This window comes from Tasmannia lanceolata, unplaced genomic scaffold (assembly GCF_043159265.1).
Source record: "Tasmannia lanceolata isolate RefF3 unplaced genomic scaffold, GAP_Taslan_0.1 ptg000020l, whole genome shotgun sequence".
NCBI classification, from domain to species: domain Eukaryota; kingdom Viridiplantae; phylum Streptophyta; class Magnoliopsida; order Canellales; family Winteraceae; genus Tasmannia; species Tasmannia lanceolata.
The window spans coordinates 7,955,861-7,974,239 of NW_027518697.1; the positions used below are offsets into that span (position 1 = coordinate 7,955,861).

Below are 18,379 nucleotides of genomic sequence, written 5' to 3' on the forward strand. Positions count from 1 at the left end.
TTGTAGGCCCTTCATGTACATTCAGCATGGGACCAAGACCATTTGGGCCCACTAATAACAGGTCAATAAAACGCACATCATCATGTCGGACCCAATGTTGATCGTTAGGATTGATCTTGATCGTTCACATGGCTATTACACCCGATCATTTTGTCTTTTCATCGGTTAATTCCACATTTCAAAGTTGGAAGGACATATGACACGAGAGTCACACGCTGTTGCGCCTCCTAGTAAGGCAAAAGAAGACTTACAATTAGCTTGCAACCCTTGTGAAAAAAGAAGATTACCATGGTAGTGCTTCTCTTTTCTTGGAAAACAGAATAGGAAAAAGAAGAGGTAATCACACCTGTTTGATGATCCAAGACGTTCATCTACTGGGTCCCACCATGGATCGGTCCACTTTGAGAGAACTCCCGATAATATGACCATAACCCTCTGATTACTTATGGTACTGTACATGGATGATTGAGGAGTCAAAATGTACAACATTCAGTAGGGAAATATACACAAATCCGATTCAGGAGCATCGACAGTGAAGATTATCAAGGCCCATAGGCGTCCATGGAAGAGCCCCCCTGTGCTTCCTTTGGATTACTAATACATTCTTAACGAAAGCACATTGCATATTGTATGACAGCACTTGAGGAAAAGATAACAGAGAATTTATATTTCCCACATATATTTACAAACATTTTAGTTCATAATTCAATTAAAACCAAAAGTTTTTGGAACTTGTTAGAGGCACCGGGCCCACTAGTTGCACTTTTATACCCGCCATTGAGTGAGTTCCTGGATTCTGAACTTTGTATTGCCTTCTTTATTCAATGACCCAATAATCTTAGCTCAGCCAATTTTCATACAGTAAAACAAAGTCTAGAAAAGAAGAAGAAAAATATAATAAGAAACTACAAGTTTTTCACAATAAGACACCCTTTTGGTTACCATGGTTTGATTGCATAGTAATCCCTACATTAATGAGAGATCAATTGCCAACCTCTACTCTTTAGTGCCATTCACTAGACATTTGAGTCGTAACATAGACCAGAAAAAAAAAAATTGTAAGCACCAGCGTTGTGCAAGGTAGCTGTGTAAATAAAACAGATGGAGAGAGCCAGATAGATCTTACCTTCCATCAAAACCACGATCGGAAGTCAATTATTATCAGCGATAAAATGTGTGGTGTTAACTTTATTCACTGGACATGATCTTCACAGTAGTTATCGCTCATCACAGAGATGAACCTCTCAAGCCATGGAAGCTGATGGAGATCCTTCATGGTATCGACATATGAATCGGAACAGTGGGGTGGAGATTGACAAGGTTGGTTATCAGTCAGGCTAAATCCTCCAGACAGAAACCTCTGGATCAAAGCCAATTGTGACCGTTCTTGGTCTGAGTATGCATCTATGTTCATGGGGAGAGTACCATAAGAATCCCATCTCCATGGTTCTGTATCTTGAGGGGAAGGAGGGGCTGAGTTGTCAAAGTTGTCGTCATCCCAGAAGGCACATTGACACGTCTGCAGTCCCTCCCTATATTCAGCTCCACAAGAATAGCAGAATTCATGGCCACACCTGTCAAAAATGTAACTATTAAGAATTTCCAATTCAAGAATCTCCATTAAGATTGGCATTAAAAAAAAAAGAGGGGGGAGGGGGGGGGGAATGTCTTAGTAAGATCAGATATCTTTTTTCGCACTTTGTTATCATATATTTCTCTAATAGAATTTCTATTTGGGAATCCCCAGGTAAGATTTTCCATTAAAAAAAATCTCCAAGTAAGATCAGACATCTTTTTCCAACTTTATTATCATATATTTCACTAATAAGGCATAAAAGCATAGGCCAAAAATGACGGAAAATCCATGATTAGAAGTTAATTATAGTAACCTTTTTTGCCAAAAGATCATTAGGCACCAAAGTTGTTGTTTCAATGGGAGGGAGATGATACCATGCGATATAGTATTGGGCCCACTAACACTGTCTCAACATGCTCTGGACTCATTCAATGGTCCCCCAACAACTTTAGTTACTAAGTGAGGTGGACTCATTTAAGTCATTAATTAATGACTTAAGTCATCTTATATCCTATTGGCCCATGGGGTGGACCCCCTCACTTAACACTAAAGTGATTTTCTTTTGGGAAATGATATGTTTGCCCCCTTTTTTTACTTGGGACAGACCCCTCATGTATTTATGACTACTCTTGTACATGACGGGGGCTGTCCCAAGTATTAAAACAAGGGGTTGAATATATCACTACTTTTCTTTTATCCAATTGGCCTCAGGGGCCCACCTCTAATCCCTTTAAACCCTTATTTGGGGCGGGGGTAGTAATCGGGCTTACTATTCATAGCAATAACAGACTAACTATTTATAGTAAGTACGGACTTACTATTTTTTAGTAAGTACGAACCTTGGGAAAAAACCCTTCAGTCCCATCTAAAAAACCTAAAAGAGGAAGCCGCATTTTGGACGTTTTGAAGCAAGCTCAAGGAACTCCCAACCACAAGGTATTCTCTTCTCCATCTCTTCTTCTCTCCCTTGCTCCACTTTCTGTTTTCATCTCGTTCTCTACAGTCTTTAAATAGCTCCCTTCTACTCCTATCTTTTCTTGATCTTGATCTTTTTTTTATCTTCATCTTGATCTCTTTCCTTCCTCTTGATCTCTTTCTTATTCTTGATTCACTATTCTTCTCTCTTATCTTGGCTGAGATAAGACCTTGTTTCCCTCACACTAGCTTTCTCTCTTTCCTTTCTCGGCCATTATCTGTGGTGGCCGATTAAGGCACGAAGCCTAGCACATCACTCCTTGGTACGGATCGTTTTTTTTTTAAATCATTTTAGCACCTTAACCATATATTTATTGACCTCAACCTTTTCCATCAGATTTACACCTTTAGTTTTCTTGGTTAGCCCTACCCTTACCACATCATCGACCATCATCCTCTTACCTCCACTAGATGTTGATTGAGCCATAGTTAGGTTTATATCATAGATCTGGTTTTGCGAGGCCTAATTTGAGGCTTTTTTTTTCTTAGCCGGTTGCTTTGTTTATGGACTTGATGTATGAAACCTCACAGGCTAAATTAATTTCGATTTGATGAACGAAAACGAACTCTAAAGTTTAGAATTTCTATGAATAGCTTAGTTGAATTTGATTATTATGCTTTGTTTAACCTGCTTTGGGCACGCATGCGACTGTTATAATTGAATTAGAATCTTTTATTTACTCGTAAATTCCCATAAAGTCACCGGTGAACCCTAGATTTGCATTAGGTAGCCTTTTTTTTTTTTTTGAAAATTAACAAAATTTTATAAATGCAAAAGAGCGGGACAAGATGTCCCAATACAGAGGTTAACGGAAGGCATAGTAAGCCATTACATCGAAGCGAGTTATAATCTAAAGATGGAGCCAACAAATTAGAGAAATTTACAGTTGTTTCCGTTGCATTAACCCCCTCTTTAGCCAGTATGTCAGCCTCAGAGTTAGCTGTCCTCCTCCGGTGGATAAGTTGGGGATTAATACAATGGACCAGATCCCGAATCTCATCTAGAATGTGCTGTAATTGCCAGGGCCCACCGCCAGGGTTACAAGCCCAGGATATAACACTCGAGGAGTCCCCCTTGACAATCAGTGGCCCCAATATTATTGTTAGCATACCATTTTAACCCAAAGAGCAGTCCCCTCGCCTCAGCCTCATTAGCATCGCATGTCCCCGCCGATCCAAAATAAGACATGATATTTCTCCTGTAGGAATCCCGAAGTATCCCACCAAAACCCGCAGAACCGGGATTCCCAAATGAGCTACCATCAAAGTTTAACTTTAGCCAACCCTCAGTTGGAGCAGACCATTGAGGGGTGATTAATACTAGGGTCTTTCTTTCATGCAATATCCCATTTCAGTTTCTAAGAGCTACTCCAGTAGGATATGGTATCTTTCCGGATGCCTTTCCCCACGCAATGAGAGTCAGTTTTGTTTCCAGAATAATATGTCTCCAAGGTTTTGCTTTGTCTGAGAAGATTTTGTTGTTCCGTTCTTTCCAGATAAGCCATATGATTGCAAACGGAAGTGCCATCCATAACGTCTCGCCCAAACATTCATAAAAAGCACCTCGCCAGCTTAGAATCACGTCAGATACTTCCTTTTGCATGACCCATAAGACCCCAAAGCACCGAAACATCGCATTCCATATACTACTCGAGAATGGACAGTGTAGGAATAAGTGATCAATCGTTTCCTCAGCCGCACAACATAATATGCACCTACTAGTCATCTGAAAACATCGTTGTTTAAGACGATCGCATGTGTTAATGCTTTGATGCGATATGGTCCACGCAAAAGCATTGACACGAGGAGGGATCCCTTTGCATTAGGTAGCCTTCTCCCTCTTCCTCCTCACTTCTCTTCAAGTCTTCCTTTTCTTCTTCTTCCTCCTCCCCCTTCTTTCTCATATTTTTCTCTCCTCTCCTTTCTTCTTCTTTTCCCCCTCCTTCCCTCTTCCTCTATTTATTTTCTTTCTTTCCCCTCTTCTTTTCTTTTCTTCTCTTCCAAACTCTCATTTTCCCTTCCTAAACAAGTCTATTAACTGGTTCCCATTAACAACTGCAACAGTCATCTCTTCGGCCTTCTCCTCCAATTTTTTTATCCCTAACCCCTCTACTCAACTTTACTCCTTGGTTTCTGCCCTCTTCTTCTCCTTACTGCAATTCTGAAGTAAGGCAAGGCAATCTAGCACGTATTAGGAAGCACATCAATCCAAAGTGGGCAAATAATGAAGCAATCCAATCTGCCTTCAATTTTTAGCCAAAGTGTGCCACTGTCAAAGGCATGTCCACCAAGGCATTCCTGCTAATAAATTCCGAGAAGGCCGCCATAAAAGGATAAATTCTCAAGCAACCAGCAGGTTCATCAATGAACCTCGTAACATTGAATTCATCCCGTACAAGAATTATTCCACTGGCCCATAACCACCTTCATCTCAACCCAAAAGATACTCGGATCACCCAAATATTTAGGGCCATGCAGAGGCATAAAAGCCCAAACAAATTTATAATCGACCCACTTAAGCAAGATTGAGACTGAAAACACTCTAATATGATTTTCAGCCAAAGAATACATAGTCATCCCAGGCTACAAGAATCCCTCTCACTGCCCCTACAAAGTCCAAAGCAGCACATTTAAAATTGGGCTTGCACCACAACTCCCTTAAAGTAGACCTCATTATTCCTATCAATTTAGTCTCTTGGAAACTAAAAATATGGGAATTGTGAATCCGAAGGATCTCCTTGACTTGGGCAATCTTCTCCGAGGAGCCCAATCCCTGAACATTGCAACACGAAATCTTCATGGGATAACCACAAGTTGGAGGTTCCCATGCACATTCCTTCTCTATCTACTTCTGGATCTGTTGCCAACTGGCTTGCAAGTTGCAACTTGAGGAAGCGCCATCATAATTTACACTAGTACGAAGTCGCTATCATCTCCCTGACCAACTTCCTGGAAATCTCGTTGCTAGCCGAAATAGAAGAATCTTTCATCTGCCTATCCCGAATCTCAGCCCTCAAAAACAACTCCCTAGCATCCATCTCCAACCCAACAAATGACAGTCCAAGCATCTTGCCCATGACCAAAGCATAGTTATCCATCAGGTCTCGCAAACCTTCCCACTCCATGTCACAAACTCTACAACCTCCTCTTTTGGAGACAACCAATCCAACGACCTAATAAAATCATCTAGTATCAGAATAGTGGCTATCTCCCCAGCACAAGAATTCATCTCGGGCTCATCATAGCCCTGCTCACAAAACTTAGGACATCCCTCCCGACTACATCTCCTGACTACGCACACATTCTTCCATGTCAAAATCACGTTCCAATGTTACCAGTCTAGCAAAAATTATGTTCTCCCTTTCTATCAGTTCCAATACAACCCTCTCCTCCTGCCCTTTCACTAGATCCACCCAGTAGTGTATTCAATTAAGTGATCTGTCTATATCACTGTCAGCCTCTACACTCCCCCTCCCTAGGAACTCAGCCCATTCTTTCTTCCAATGCCGAAGCCTAGAGATGCTATCCTGCAACACAATAGAACACAATAGAAAATGGAAGACATTCTACGTCCAAGGATCTCAAAATTCAAAACAGTATTCGTACCTGTGCAGTAGGTCTAAAAGTGTTGATAGCAAACCCCAGTTGCAAAGCAAAAGAAGGCTCTCCGATATCCGATAAGGGCTTCATCAGCACCCAAGGAGTATTCTGGTTTGGCCACTCTCCGCCCCTAGAGGGAGGGGGTCCACCACAGACAGCACCTTAAGCTCCACATCATAGGAACCCAACCCATCTCTATTGTTCTCTGTCAGCACCCAACCTGATCTCACACCGAGACATAGAGCCAAGCACGATACAAGCAGCACCAAAGGAAGATGGGCAAACAATTGGATCAACTGTTGTGCAGATGTCTTGTATTCTGGCCTAATACAGGACGCTGACGGAAAATGTACACAGCGCACACTCGGGTCGAGCTGATTACGGGATGAGAGATTTACTTTGTATTTTCTTGGTGAAGAAGAGTTTGTAACCCTAATACCGAAATAGTGAAAACACTTCTTCCATTGATGTAGGCACACTGCCGAACCACGTAAAGCTTGTGTGTTTCTTTTGTGATTTAGTTTCCTCGCATTGTTTCTTGGTGTTAGCTGAAAATCGTGTTTGATCCTTATTCGAGAAGGTATTTCTCGGTTTTCTACATCAACAATGCCAAGTCAGGGGCAGGCCCACCAGTATCGACAATCGGCTCTCATCTGTGTTGGGTCTGCTTGCTAGGGGTGCAACTCGGGTCGGGTTGAGGCCAACCCAACCCAACCCAGAAACTTCAACCCCCAACCCAACCCAAGTTTCAACCCGGCTTGGCTAACCCAACCCAACCCAAATTGATTTTTCCCTAACCCAAACCCAACCCGATTTCCCAAGTTGGGTTGGGTTTCTGCTGAAATCTTAATGAAAAAAATGCCTCTTTAAATCAGTTACCCCATCAAATGCCCTCTTTAAATCTTAATGAAAAAAATGCCTCTTTAAATCTTAATGAAAAAAATCGGAGAGAAAGAGAGAGAGAACCTTGTAGGTCCTGTGGCGGAAGAACCGAAGAAGAATGAGAGATGGTTCGATGGAGGATTGGAGGCTGCTGGCTTCTCTCAAAGAGAAATAAAGAATAAGGATTTCTACTTTCTAGGTTAGGGTTTGCCTTTACTTTTTGTTTTTGACTTTTTGACAAGTATAAAAAGTATACACTATTATATTTTCAAGGATAGAAAATTAGAAGCTAGAAAAAACAACAAGTGAAAAACTAAAAATGTCAAAAAGTAACGTGTTAATCTTATTCTTTGCCGGGTTACGGGTTGGGTCGGGTTGCCTGATGCCCAACCCAACCCAACGCAACCCGAATTTTGGTCGGGTTGCCAAACCCCAACCCGGACCCGAACCCAACCCAAATTTTGTCAACCCAACCCAACCACAATTCGGGTTCAACCCATCGGGTTCGGGTTCAACCCGACCCAAGTTGCACCCCTACTGCTTGCGCTCAGCCTCCAAACCATGTCAACCCCACACATAGGTTAGCATTACTACCGAACTCTCATAAGAATCATAGCAACAGCGGCCCCACCCTAACCCAAAGAATTGAAGGCAACTTCATCCATTAATGCAGTATGGATCACCATCGGCAAGGTACGCCAAGCTTCCACTGTGACCAATGCCTGGACAGGGATCACCTGACACCTGCATCATCCCACCGAAACTTTGCCAGCACCAGTGTCTTGAAATGAACCCACAGACTCGCCCTCATACCTCAAGCTCTGAATCAACACTTGTCCAGAACCAATACCCATGAAAGGCCTACACACTGCCCACCTCGAGCCCCACTACTCCCTCGGGGCGGTCTTCTCTTCGCTTTTGTCGACATTTCTCACGGATAGATTTTAGTTTTTCTATACCCTCTCTCATTTTCTTTCCTCATTTCTTCATTTTTCCCCATTCAACGGTTCTTCACGCATGCAATCCCCCCCACCCTCTCTCTCTTCCGCCCAAAACACCTGCTAGTGTATTCACTTAAGGAATCTTTCTATAACCTTATCAGCCTTTAGCCCCCCGCCCCCCGTCCTATCTCCTCCCCTAGGAAGTTCGTCCATTCTTTCTTCCAAAATCAAGAGCTTGGCAAGGCTATCCTACAACACAACAGAATAGGGAAGACAATCTACGTCCAAGGATCTCAAAACAATATTCGTACCTTGTGCAATAGGTCCAAAAGAATCTCTGGTAAGAGATTCGTCAGTGCCCAAGGAGTATTCTGGTTTAACCCCTCTCGGTCCCTAGAGGATGGGTCCACCATAGACAACGCCCTAAGCTCCACACCACAAGAACCCGAGTCATGCCTAGTCCAGGCACTACAAGAACGCGAGTCATGCCTAGTCCAGGCAACAACTGGGTGAACAACACAAAGTCAGGGGCAGGTCCACCAGTATCGACAATCGGTTCTCATTAATGGTGGGTCCACCTGCTCTCAAGTCCCAAACCACTCGTACCGAACTACAGCAAAAAAAGTAGCAACAATGGTCCCACCCTGACCCAAAGAGTCGAAGACAACTTCATTCGTTAATGTCTCAAGGACCACCATCAGCAAGGCACGCCAAGCCTCCAATGTGACCAATGCCTAGACAGGGAGCATCTTCATCGTCCCTACCAAAACTCTGCCAGCACCACTGTCTTGAAATGCCCCCACAGACTCGCCCTCAGATCTCAAGCTCTGAATCAACACCTGTCCAGCACCAGTACCCGCGAAAGGCCTACACTTGCCCACCTTGAGCCCCACTACTACCTCGAGGTGGTCTTCTCTCTGCTTTTGTCTGCATATCTAAAAGATAGATTTTAGTTGTTTATGCCCTCTCTCTCATTTCCTTTCCTCACTTCTTCCTTTTTCTCCATTCACTGGTTCTTCACATGCAAATACCTAAGCATATCGAGTCCCTCTTCATGTTTGTCTTATTCTTCATAGTAGCTCAATCATGAAATAATTATCATGGGCTTATAAAGCTCTTGTGATGGCTGAAAAATTGAAGATTGTCTAACCACCTAAGGGCATATAGCACCTATAACATGCTAGACTGTTAAGTTACTGTTTGAACAGTAACCGTAGGTAGTGTAGGCGCACACCCAAAAGATAGTTGTTCACTAAATAAATATCCAATGTGGTTAAAGAAGCATCAAATACTCATCCAGAAAGATTTGACATATCACAACCCTTTCAAATTGTCTAAATTAATGAGAAACGGGCAACTACATATCGATATGCAAATTTGTTGAAATCCTTTACCCTGGATCTATTAGTGAACTATCTCTCCATACATTGTGAAAGATGTTTAACTACAGAATTCTTGTTACTTCGACTCATATTCCCAAGAAAATGGATCCGGCTCTAATAACTCCGAATAAATTCTATTCAAAAATAAATAACTCCGAATAAATTAAATACACAAATTAAGATACGAAGGCTTCACTGAACAATTCAATAACCTCCAAACATTTGGTTCTTCTTTAGATAATTTCTCAATGTCCAATAAACAGTCTTAACCTATCACCCACTTCTTTACTTGAAGACTTTAGAAAGTTCCAATTTGATTTATTCTCATACATCTTTACATTCCCAATGAATTTCCTATCAATATATGTTTCTCTTTCCAAGATTCCCCATTGAAATTGTAAAAATATTTACATGACAAAATAGTTTCTTCGAAGATGATGACAGTTTCCACAAATAAACCACTAGATATTTAATTTTCTAAATTGTCATTTTCTCTGTAATTTAAAAATCTTTCTTTATTTCCATCAAATTGATTCCTCAGGTGCGGCAACCTCATTATTGCTGTCACAAGTCATGACTCATGAACAACCACAGATGAAAGATCCTGATATGGAATCTACTCTGGCATTTCTGGAACAATCAAACACTACCTAACAAATGGACAGGATACAATAGGCTCCCAACACTTAAAACCCCAATTACAGCAAATTTATGCTCACTGTTAAAATAATTATAAGAAACACCGAAAAGAAATAGTGCATCACACACTACTTGCTAGAGCATGACTACTTAAATGCAAATGGATCACTCCACTGAAGTATTGCCCAGAGGAGATACGACTTAAGGCTTCTAACCATAGAAAGACATCAAGAATCATGCACTTTTACATCCCAACCAACTTGTGATTGACTAATTGCTTAATGCTTAGAGCCTAGTAAATATTATGTCCACATTCCATCATCCTGGGACAAGAAACTTTTTGACAACCACCTGAAGCCTAATGAATTCATTAATTTTTTTTTAAGAAAAATGAATTCATTAATGTAGTATGTAACTTGTAGAAATCATTAAAGCACTATATACTATATAACAGTAATTATGGAAACCAATAGAAATCATAAAACACTATATAGTGGATAATATTAATGGGTTAGATCAAGGTTCTCAGGCACTGAATATGCACAAGCATTAATATGATAAGAATAAATGAGACCACAGGATGCATATTTAGCAATAAGACATACACAAACTACCAAGCTTAAAGCAAATTTCAGTAGCTTAGGGCTTCAGATGAAGTGGACACTATATCAATACAACTACCGTAATCAAACTCGACCGTCAATTAACAAATGGGAAGTAAGAGTTCATGTGAGTAAACTGGCCAATTATTTCCAGAGATACTTGCAAGAAAATTTTACACATAAAGCAATATCGTTCATACCGGCAGGACATGTGATAGCAGCCTCGTGTGAGCTCAATCATCCTCCGGCATTGCTGGCAACGCCTCCACTTCTGGTTCTGTGCCAAGCGATGCAAAGTGATGTCCCCAGCATCTCTCTCTTCAACCGGTAGGTTTTGATACTCGTCACAGCTCATCGATGAATGCCATGGCACACCACAATCGATACAGATAAACCTTTGGCAGTCGGGACACTCAACACAGCTGCTCTCTGACTGACTTGAAGAGCTTGCCCTCATTGATAAACATTCGCGAGGATTAATCAGCGCTGAACAACTTGGATAGGGGCAATAAATTTTCTCAGAGTCACAACACATTGAACCCTCAACAGAAACATCAATGATCCCAATTGCCTCTTGGGCTAGTCGCAGTGGCTTCTCAAGTTCACTAGTGGGAACAAGTTTTAATACAAAAACTTCCAACTGACTGGCATATTCAAGAATCCTTTCCCTTAGAGCTATTAGTAGTTGATTATCAAGTCTTTCCGCTCGAGAAATCTGTCAAATGCAAAATTGTATTTATTAAGTGATTCATTTACAAAGAAAAAGCTTTCTTAATAACCTAGTACAGTTATGCATTCACCAAACATGTGAAAAGGTATGAACAATTTAATCCTGAAAAAAATACTACGTACCCAATAAACACAATTTTTAACTGAAAAAAACCTGATGATTCAAAGAGTTCTATGGTAACTCATTCTCTGATTTGGAAAAGGGTAGTGCAATTTGTATCATGCAGACCTAGTGAAAATCTAGAACTTTATAATTGTTACCGATAGATTATAGAAAAAAAAATTAAAAATTGTAAAATCTTCAAAAACACAAACCCTACAAATAACATGACATACCAAATACCAATAAAGATCTCTATGATCCAAGTTACAATATAATAGAAATAAAGGGGAATAAAACAGAGGGGGGATCAGATTTTGAAAATGGGCAACTTCTCACCTGATCATAAACAACTTCAGAATCCGTAAATGCGAATACTCGGCGAACATCTTTTTTCTGCAGAGCATCCAATAGGCCATCCATCAAAGCCAAATGCTCCGCCACGGATTCTTCAACGTAAAAATCGAGCTTTTTCTGAACTTGATGAAGGGGAATCATCTGTGATCTCACCATAACAACCCCAATTCCAGAAAGCCGACATCCAGAATCTCCAGACCGATCTATGGATACGCCCTTGAAGAACATATTCAATCCGAATTCACCAAGATCATCTTTCTTCCCCTCTGTCAATTCCTTCATGTCCCGCCACTCATCTTCCTCTGCGAGACAGCTCTGAAATTCATCTTCTTCCTCTTCCAATTTCACCATTTCCCTCTCTTCCCCATCTGATTCTATCAATAATTCATCATCAAAATCATTCAGACCCTCCATTTCCAATGGTAATTTCTCCAAGAATCTATAATAGGTTTTCAAACCCTAAAACCTTAGGGTTATGAATAAAAGGGGTGACCCTAAAACCCTAGGGTTATGAATTGAAGGGGCTACCCTAAAACCCTAGGGTTATGAATTGAAGGGGCTACCCTAAAACCTTAGGGTTATGAATAAAAATGGGCGTTCTTTCAATCGCTGCTTTCCAATTCTATAAAAAAATCATCATCAAAATCATTCAGTCCCTCCATTTCCAACGTAATTTTTCCAACAATCTACAACAGACTTTCAAAATTCAAACCCTAAAACCTTAGGGTTTTGAATAAAAAGGGGTGTTCTTTAAATCGTTCCTTTCCAATTCTATCAAAAATTCAACCTCAAAATCATTCAGTCCCTCTATTTCCAATTGTAATTTCTCTAATACAACAGGCTTTCAAACCTTAGGGTTTTGAAACTCTAAAACCCTAGAGTTTTGAATAAAAAGGGGCGTTCTTTAAATCCTTCTTTCCCAATAATAAGATTCCCTTGAAATCTTCACATTTAAATACCAATTTCCCTATAAAGTCAAAAACAGGTTTAAAAACTCCCATCAAGAAAGGGTTTTTTGTTTTTCCAAATCAAGATCCACGAAAACACATCTGCAAAATCACTCAAATCATGGAATTCCGCACCGAATTTTCCCTGTATCTATAAGAAGCTAAAAAACTCCAAAACGGTTCTGGGTTTTTCAGAAACGGAAAAAAAGAGAGAGAAAAGGATGTGATTTCCCAACAAAAACAACAAATCAAAAGGGTACCGATGGAATACGTGGAGAAACCTCCAAACCCATTTCAGAGTTAAAATGGGGATATAATATCCTAACCCCAAAAAGGGTTTTTCCCAGATTTCACTGTTTTCCGTCTGGATAATATCCTAAACCGAATAAGAATTTTTTTTTAAATTTTCAGCTGGAGACTTGCTTAGTTGCTTAAAAAGAATGCTTTACTAAAATAAGACACTATTTTGCCCTAAATATGAAGTACTGGAGTGAGGCTAACTTATTCCCAGAAAAAACATTTCTAAGGAATCTACTTTTCCTGCATTAGTTGACCCTGGTACTAATTTATGTTGTTCCATTAAGCAGGGTAAACTAAGAGAGATATTTTAGTTCCAATGTTTCAGTGACCACACATTGTAAGAGTAGATATGTAATGGGATGTGAAAACCAATAGTTCTTTTTGTCATTGACTACAGAGCGGGGAGAGACTCCCTTGTTCTTCGAGTTGTATTTTTTGTTATCTTATTTGTAGCCTACTTTTTAGGAATTAAATCCTGTACGTTACGCTTGATTCTGCTATTATTAGAAAGTTTTTTCGATTATCTATCTAACGAGTCCAACGTCACATGATTTGGACATAGTATGAGGAAGTTATAAATGATTTAGGGAGTGTGCTACATGTCTGTTAGGAGATTTCTATTTTAGGGTTATTTTAGTCAAGTTTTTAGTTTTTATTTAAGTTACCTTATATGAAGGTTCTTCAACACTTCAAAACTCGAGGACAAGTTTTTTTTATACTAGGAGAGAATAATGCAGGCTAAAACCAACAAGAATGTGCAGTTTGTCAATGCCTACAAAGCGTGGAATGAGTATTGTTCTTGAGTTTTATTTTCATCATCTTATTTGTAGCGTACTTTTTAGCCATCAAATCTTATTCGGCTTTATTTTAGTGTCATTGTAAAGACTTTTAGATTACCTATTTAACGATCCCAAGATCACGCAATTTGGACTTGAATTGAGGAACTTATGAACGATTGAGTGATGTTGTTCATGCTTATTACAAGATTTCTATTTTAGGGTTATTTTAGTCAGATTTTTAGCTTTTACTTAAATTTTAATTACTTACATCCTAAGTTAGCTTTAGGGTGCAGATAATAAGAAAAAGATGCATTTGGTCAATTAGAATATGTATGCAAACCTATCAAGGCATGTGGGATCAGCATTCAACTGTTGAGGGATGTCAATAAAACACTAATTGGAAAGTGGTTATAAAGATTTGGAGAGGAAAGGTCCCCTCTTTGGACAAAGGTAATTGAAATCAAGTATGGTTCCAACCCCGACAACTGGACCTCGAAGGATAGGTTTGGTACCGTGGCTCCAACGATTTGGAGGGATGTCTTAAGGTGGAGTTTCAAGTTTCAATATTGAATTCATAGTTTACAAAAGGGGGTAGAGTAAAGTTTTGGAAGGATAAATGGTGCACTCAAGAGCAGCTAATGACTCTCTTGCTGGATATTTTTAGAACGGCCTCGAAAGTTGAAGATTTTGTGGAGTGTTTTGTAAGAGAATGAGATAGGATCTCGTGGAAAATTGATTTCAAGCGGAATTTCTTCGACCTCTAATTTACTTATTGGAATCTCATTATATTGAGAAATTTGAAGATAAAAAAGTTTGGATCGTGAACGCCTTTGGTATCTTCACCGTCAACTCATTTTTATATTATCTTACCTTCTCCTTTCCCTCTCTCACGGCTTTCCAAAATATGGAGCATTCCAGCTGCCCCTAGAGTTCGAGTGATTGTATTCCAGAGCAAGCTTCAGAACATAGATCACCTTCGATGATGTCATGTGCTTATCATTGATCATTGTGCCCATTGTGTGGGAGCAGGCAAGTCAGTAGACCACATGCTTATTCATTGCAGATGTGCCCACAAGGATTGGAGCAGCATTTTGGAATTGTTTGGGATTTCCTTGGGGCTCCTTGCCCACATTTTAGAGCTTCTAGACAAGTGGTTTCTTACGTCGTGGACTAACAAGGGCATGAATGTGGAATCTAGTCCTCCTGGCCTCCATTTGGGTTCTTTAGAAAGAGAAATATGAGAGCATTTTTAAGAATGTAGTCAAAAGTGCCTACTCTTCTTTCTTGAGGATAATTTCTTTAGTCATCTCTTGGGCTAAAGTCCTTCATTCTTTTAACTTGTATTCAACCATAGACATTAGACGCTGCTGGAATGAGATTTGCTTTAGTAGGGTTACATATGAGATTGTCACCCCTAAAAGGGTTTCCCTTGACCCCAAGTGGTTGAAGCTTAATTTTGACGATTCTAGCATAGGGAATCCAGGGCCCTCGGGAATAGGAGGCATCCTTAGATATGAGAAAGGCATTACTAAGTGGGCATTTTCTTGGTCGATTGGAATCAAGGACTCTAATGAGTCCAAAGTGGGGGCAATCCTCAGACTAATGGTGGGTAGAGAGATGGATGATCTTATGGTGGAGGGTGATTCCTCAGTTTTATTAGATGGTTGGACGGCCGATCTACCCACCCTGGAGATTTTCAGAGATCATTGGGGCTGAGGTAGATCTTCTAGCCATAGCAGGAGTTTTTAGAGTGGTGTTAGTGATCTTCGATTTTCTTCCCCCTTGAGGTGGGCTCTTGTTCTTGTATCTTCTTTTTTCCTTCTCCTATTAACTTTTTTACCTTTATTGTCTCGGTCCTGGCTTTCCCTTATTAATAAATTTTCATCATTTCAAAAAAAAAAAAAAGAGGTTTCTTTATGTTATCAAAATATTGTAATGGAATTCTTTGAATTATTGAACGCAAGGTGGCCTTTAGGCTTTTGAGTTCCTTGAAAACTTATGGGTTGCTAGGATTAGCCCTTCAAGAGTACTTTTAAGTTTCAGTTTGAAATACTCGACTTCAACGAGATCAAAGTAAAAATCATCCCCTTCGACGGTGATCAAAGTGTTCGATCTCTAGGACGATGATCGAAGTGCCCCTTTTCTTCTTTACTTTATCTATTTTGCCATCACTGTTGCCAACGAGGAACCTCCGGGTTTTTTCAGTACTGCATCAATATGTAACTTTTTCGAGCAACCAATTTTACACCAGCTAGATTAGAGGACTAGCATAATTTTCTTGAGAAAATTTTTAGGGCACAATTTATCTTTGACTATGACTACTAAATGAATGGTTTAGATCATCGAAATAAGCAGGCTCCACTTCATGATCCATTCGTAAGCACAAGACTAACTATAAATAGAGGATGTGGAGAGAGAGAGAGAGAGAGAGAGAGAGAGAGAGAGAGAGAGAGAGAGAGAGAGAGAGAGAGACCGCAACTTACCCATTTTCAACTACTATATCAAAGGGGTATACGACTTACCCTACTTTGGGGCAAATGACTTATGAGAGGGTAAGTTGCATACCCCTTATTAAAGGTAAGTCATATGACTTGTGACCACTGGAACAGGCACCTATGGGCATAAATTCTTATCGGTTGAATCCCTAGTGGCATAAAATCTCTATCAATTCCTTATCAAAAGGGAATCTAGGCACCTTTGTTTTTTTGGGTACAAACAACACAAGTGGGAAAATGGAGCATCAAACCTTGATTCACCCAATTTCTTGTATTCATTACTTCAATTAGTTTCCTTCTTTTTTTTTAATGTATTCGTAGCTCTAGAATGGGAGAAGATTAGTAAAGAAAGGTCTATAGCCTATTAGAAGACAGAATAGGCACTATCAATAAGTTTTGTGATGTAGAGATAGCCCAAAGAGTCATTGCAACAGGCCAATGGTAACGTTCAATAATGGGTACTCTTTGCCCTTAGACATGGATAGTTAGAAACTTAGAATTACAAGGAAAAGACTTTAAAAAATGGAGATTCGTTTTGAAAAAGAAAAATCAATGATAAAAATGATTCGCAATGCAGCATAGGAGGATGATAGTCTGAGTGAAGCAAAATGGTCGGTTGGCAGAGCTAAAAACACCGGTACAAAATATAACTTGATATTTTGGATTGATTTTTATGCGGTTGGCAAACCACCATGGTAGGTTAGATGTTATGGTCCTAGGGGTTCCACCCACCTAGGTATGAGACTAGGTGGGACCCAGTTTGGTATGCAACAGGTTTAAAGGGTATTGCCAAACACGTTCTCCGGACTAGGTGGGACCCAGCCTAGTATGGGACAGTTTAAAAGTGCTTTGCCTATTTTACTAATACGTAAAAAGCTCCGGAGGTGATGGAACGCATTGGGCAAGACCCTTTAACCCAGACTGGATCCCACCTAGTCCCATCCCTAGGCAGGCCCCCACTCAGGACCGTAACTAAGGGTGGCAAAATCATCCGAACCCAACCAAAACCGAAACCGAAATTCGATTTTGGTTTGGTTAAACCAAACCGATTCAAATTTCAAACCGAACAGAAAAATGACTATGGGTAAGGGGTGGCGAAACTGGCCGAACCGAACCGAACCAAACCAAACCGAAATCATTTCGGTTTGGATTGGTTTTGGGGTCAAACCGAACCGTTGCCACCCTTAACCGCCTTTGATGCTGTATTGGCTGGGTAAAGAGACTCCAATCGGAGCACTGGTCGCATTTGGATGCTGATCCATAGCTATTATTTTAAAAATCTACCTCTAATTAACGTTATTTTGTTGAAAGCAAAATTCTACCCTGATTGTGGCCGTTTTTGTCTTCTTGCCTACATTTCACCGTTTCTGGCCCGGTTGGCGCCGTAGGTCACGCCCAAAATAAAGGAGCCATAGGTGATTCTAATCCTTTGATTTGTAGCCCTGAATTAAAATGAAGCCATAGATCGGAGAGTTAGGATTATCCTTTGTGAACATCCTATCCACGACTCGGATGAAAAAATGAATGGTTTAGATCATCCATTTGGTGGGCCTTGCCGTTCTTTTTGAGGTGCACGGGTGCACCGGGCGCAGCGTCATTGTTAGACTATGTGGGGCACCTGCTATGGCATTGTGGGTCCTACCTTTGATCCATCCATACCATCCATTTGAGGGGCCTCATTTTATCATTTAATATGAACCGTTGCTTGCATGCAGTTTTTTGGGTTCCAAGTTTAATAACAACACAGTATAAGATGTTGAAATTGAATAGGAATATGGATAGTTCTAGGTCCTATTTGTTTTGGGATTTTGGTAGCTGATTGTGAGTTTAAACTGATTATCGGACTCAAAATTACGTTTAATTTTGAGCCCAATAATCAACTTTGGACTCACAATCGGTTCTCAAAATTCAATAATTTTGAGTACAATAATCAGTTTTAGACTCGTAATTGATTCCCAAAATCCAAAACAAACAGTGCCTTAAAATAGTGGTAGGTTGCTTAGTCCCCCTCGTGATCTTTTCAAAGTTAGTTTGGATTTGAATCTGAAAGAAGCTTCAAAAGGGTTAGGGAAATT

The 18,379-nt window shown here is 40.2% G+C and overlaps 1 protein-coding gene across 1 annotated transcript; it reads right to left on the minus strand.

The window, feature by feature from the left end:
• Window positions 1-792: 792 nt before the first annotated feature.
• LOC143853693 (uncharacterized) lies at window positions 793-13,168 on the minus strand. The gene is made up of 3 exons (XM_077363412.1): window positions 11,766-13,168; window positions 10,798-11,312; window positions 793-1,574 (listed from the first exon to the last, which is right to left on the minus strand). The coding sequence occupies exons 1-3, from the start codon at window positions 12,195-12,197 to the stop codon at window positions 1,193-1,195; spliced, it is 1,329 nt and encodes a 442-aa protein (XP_077219527.1). The 5' UTR covers window positions 12,198-13,168; the 3' UTR covers window positions 793-1,192.
• Between the last annotated feature and the right edge of the window lie 5,211 nt (window positions 13,169-18,379).

Coding starts and splice junctions, on each gene's coding strand:
- LOC143853693 (XM_077363412.1), bottom strand. CDS start 12,197: ATGGAGGGTCTGAATGATTTTGATGATGAATTATTGATAGAATCAGAT. Junction 11,313..11,765: donor CTGAAGTTGTTTATGATCAG/GTGAGAAGTTGC, acceptor TGCATTTGACAG/ATTTCTCGAGCGGAAAGACT. Junction 1,575..10,797: donor TGCTATCACATGTCCTGCCG/GTATGAACGATA, acceptor CATTTTTGACAG/GTGTGGCCATGAATTCTGCT.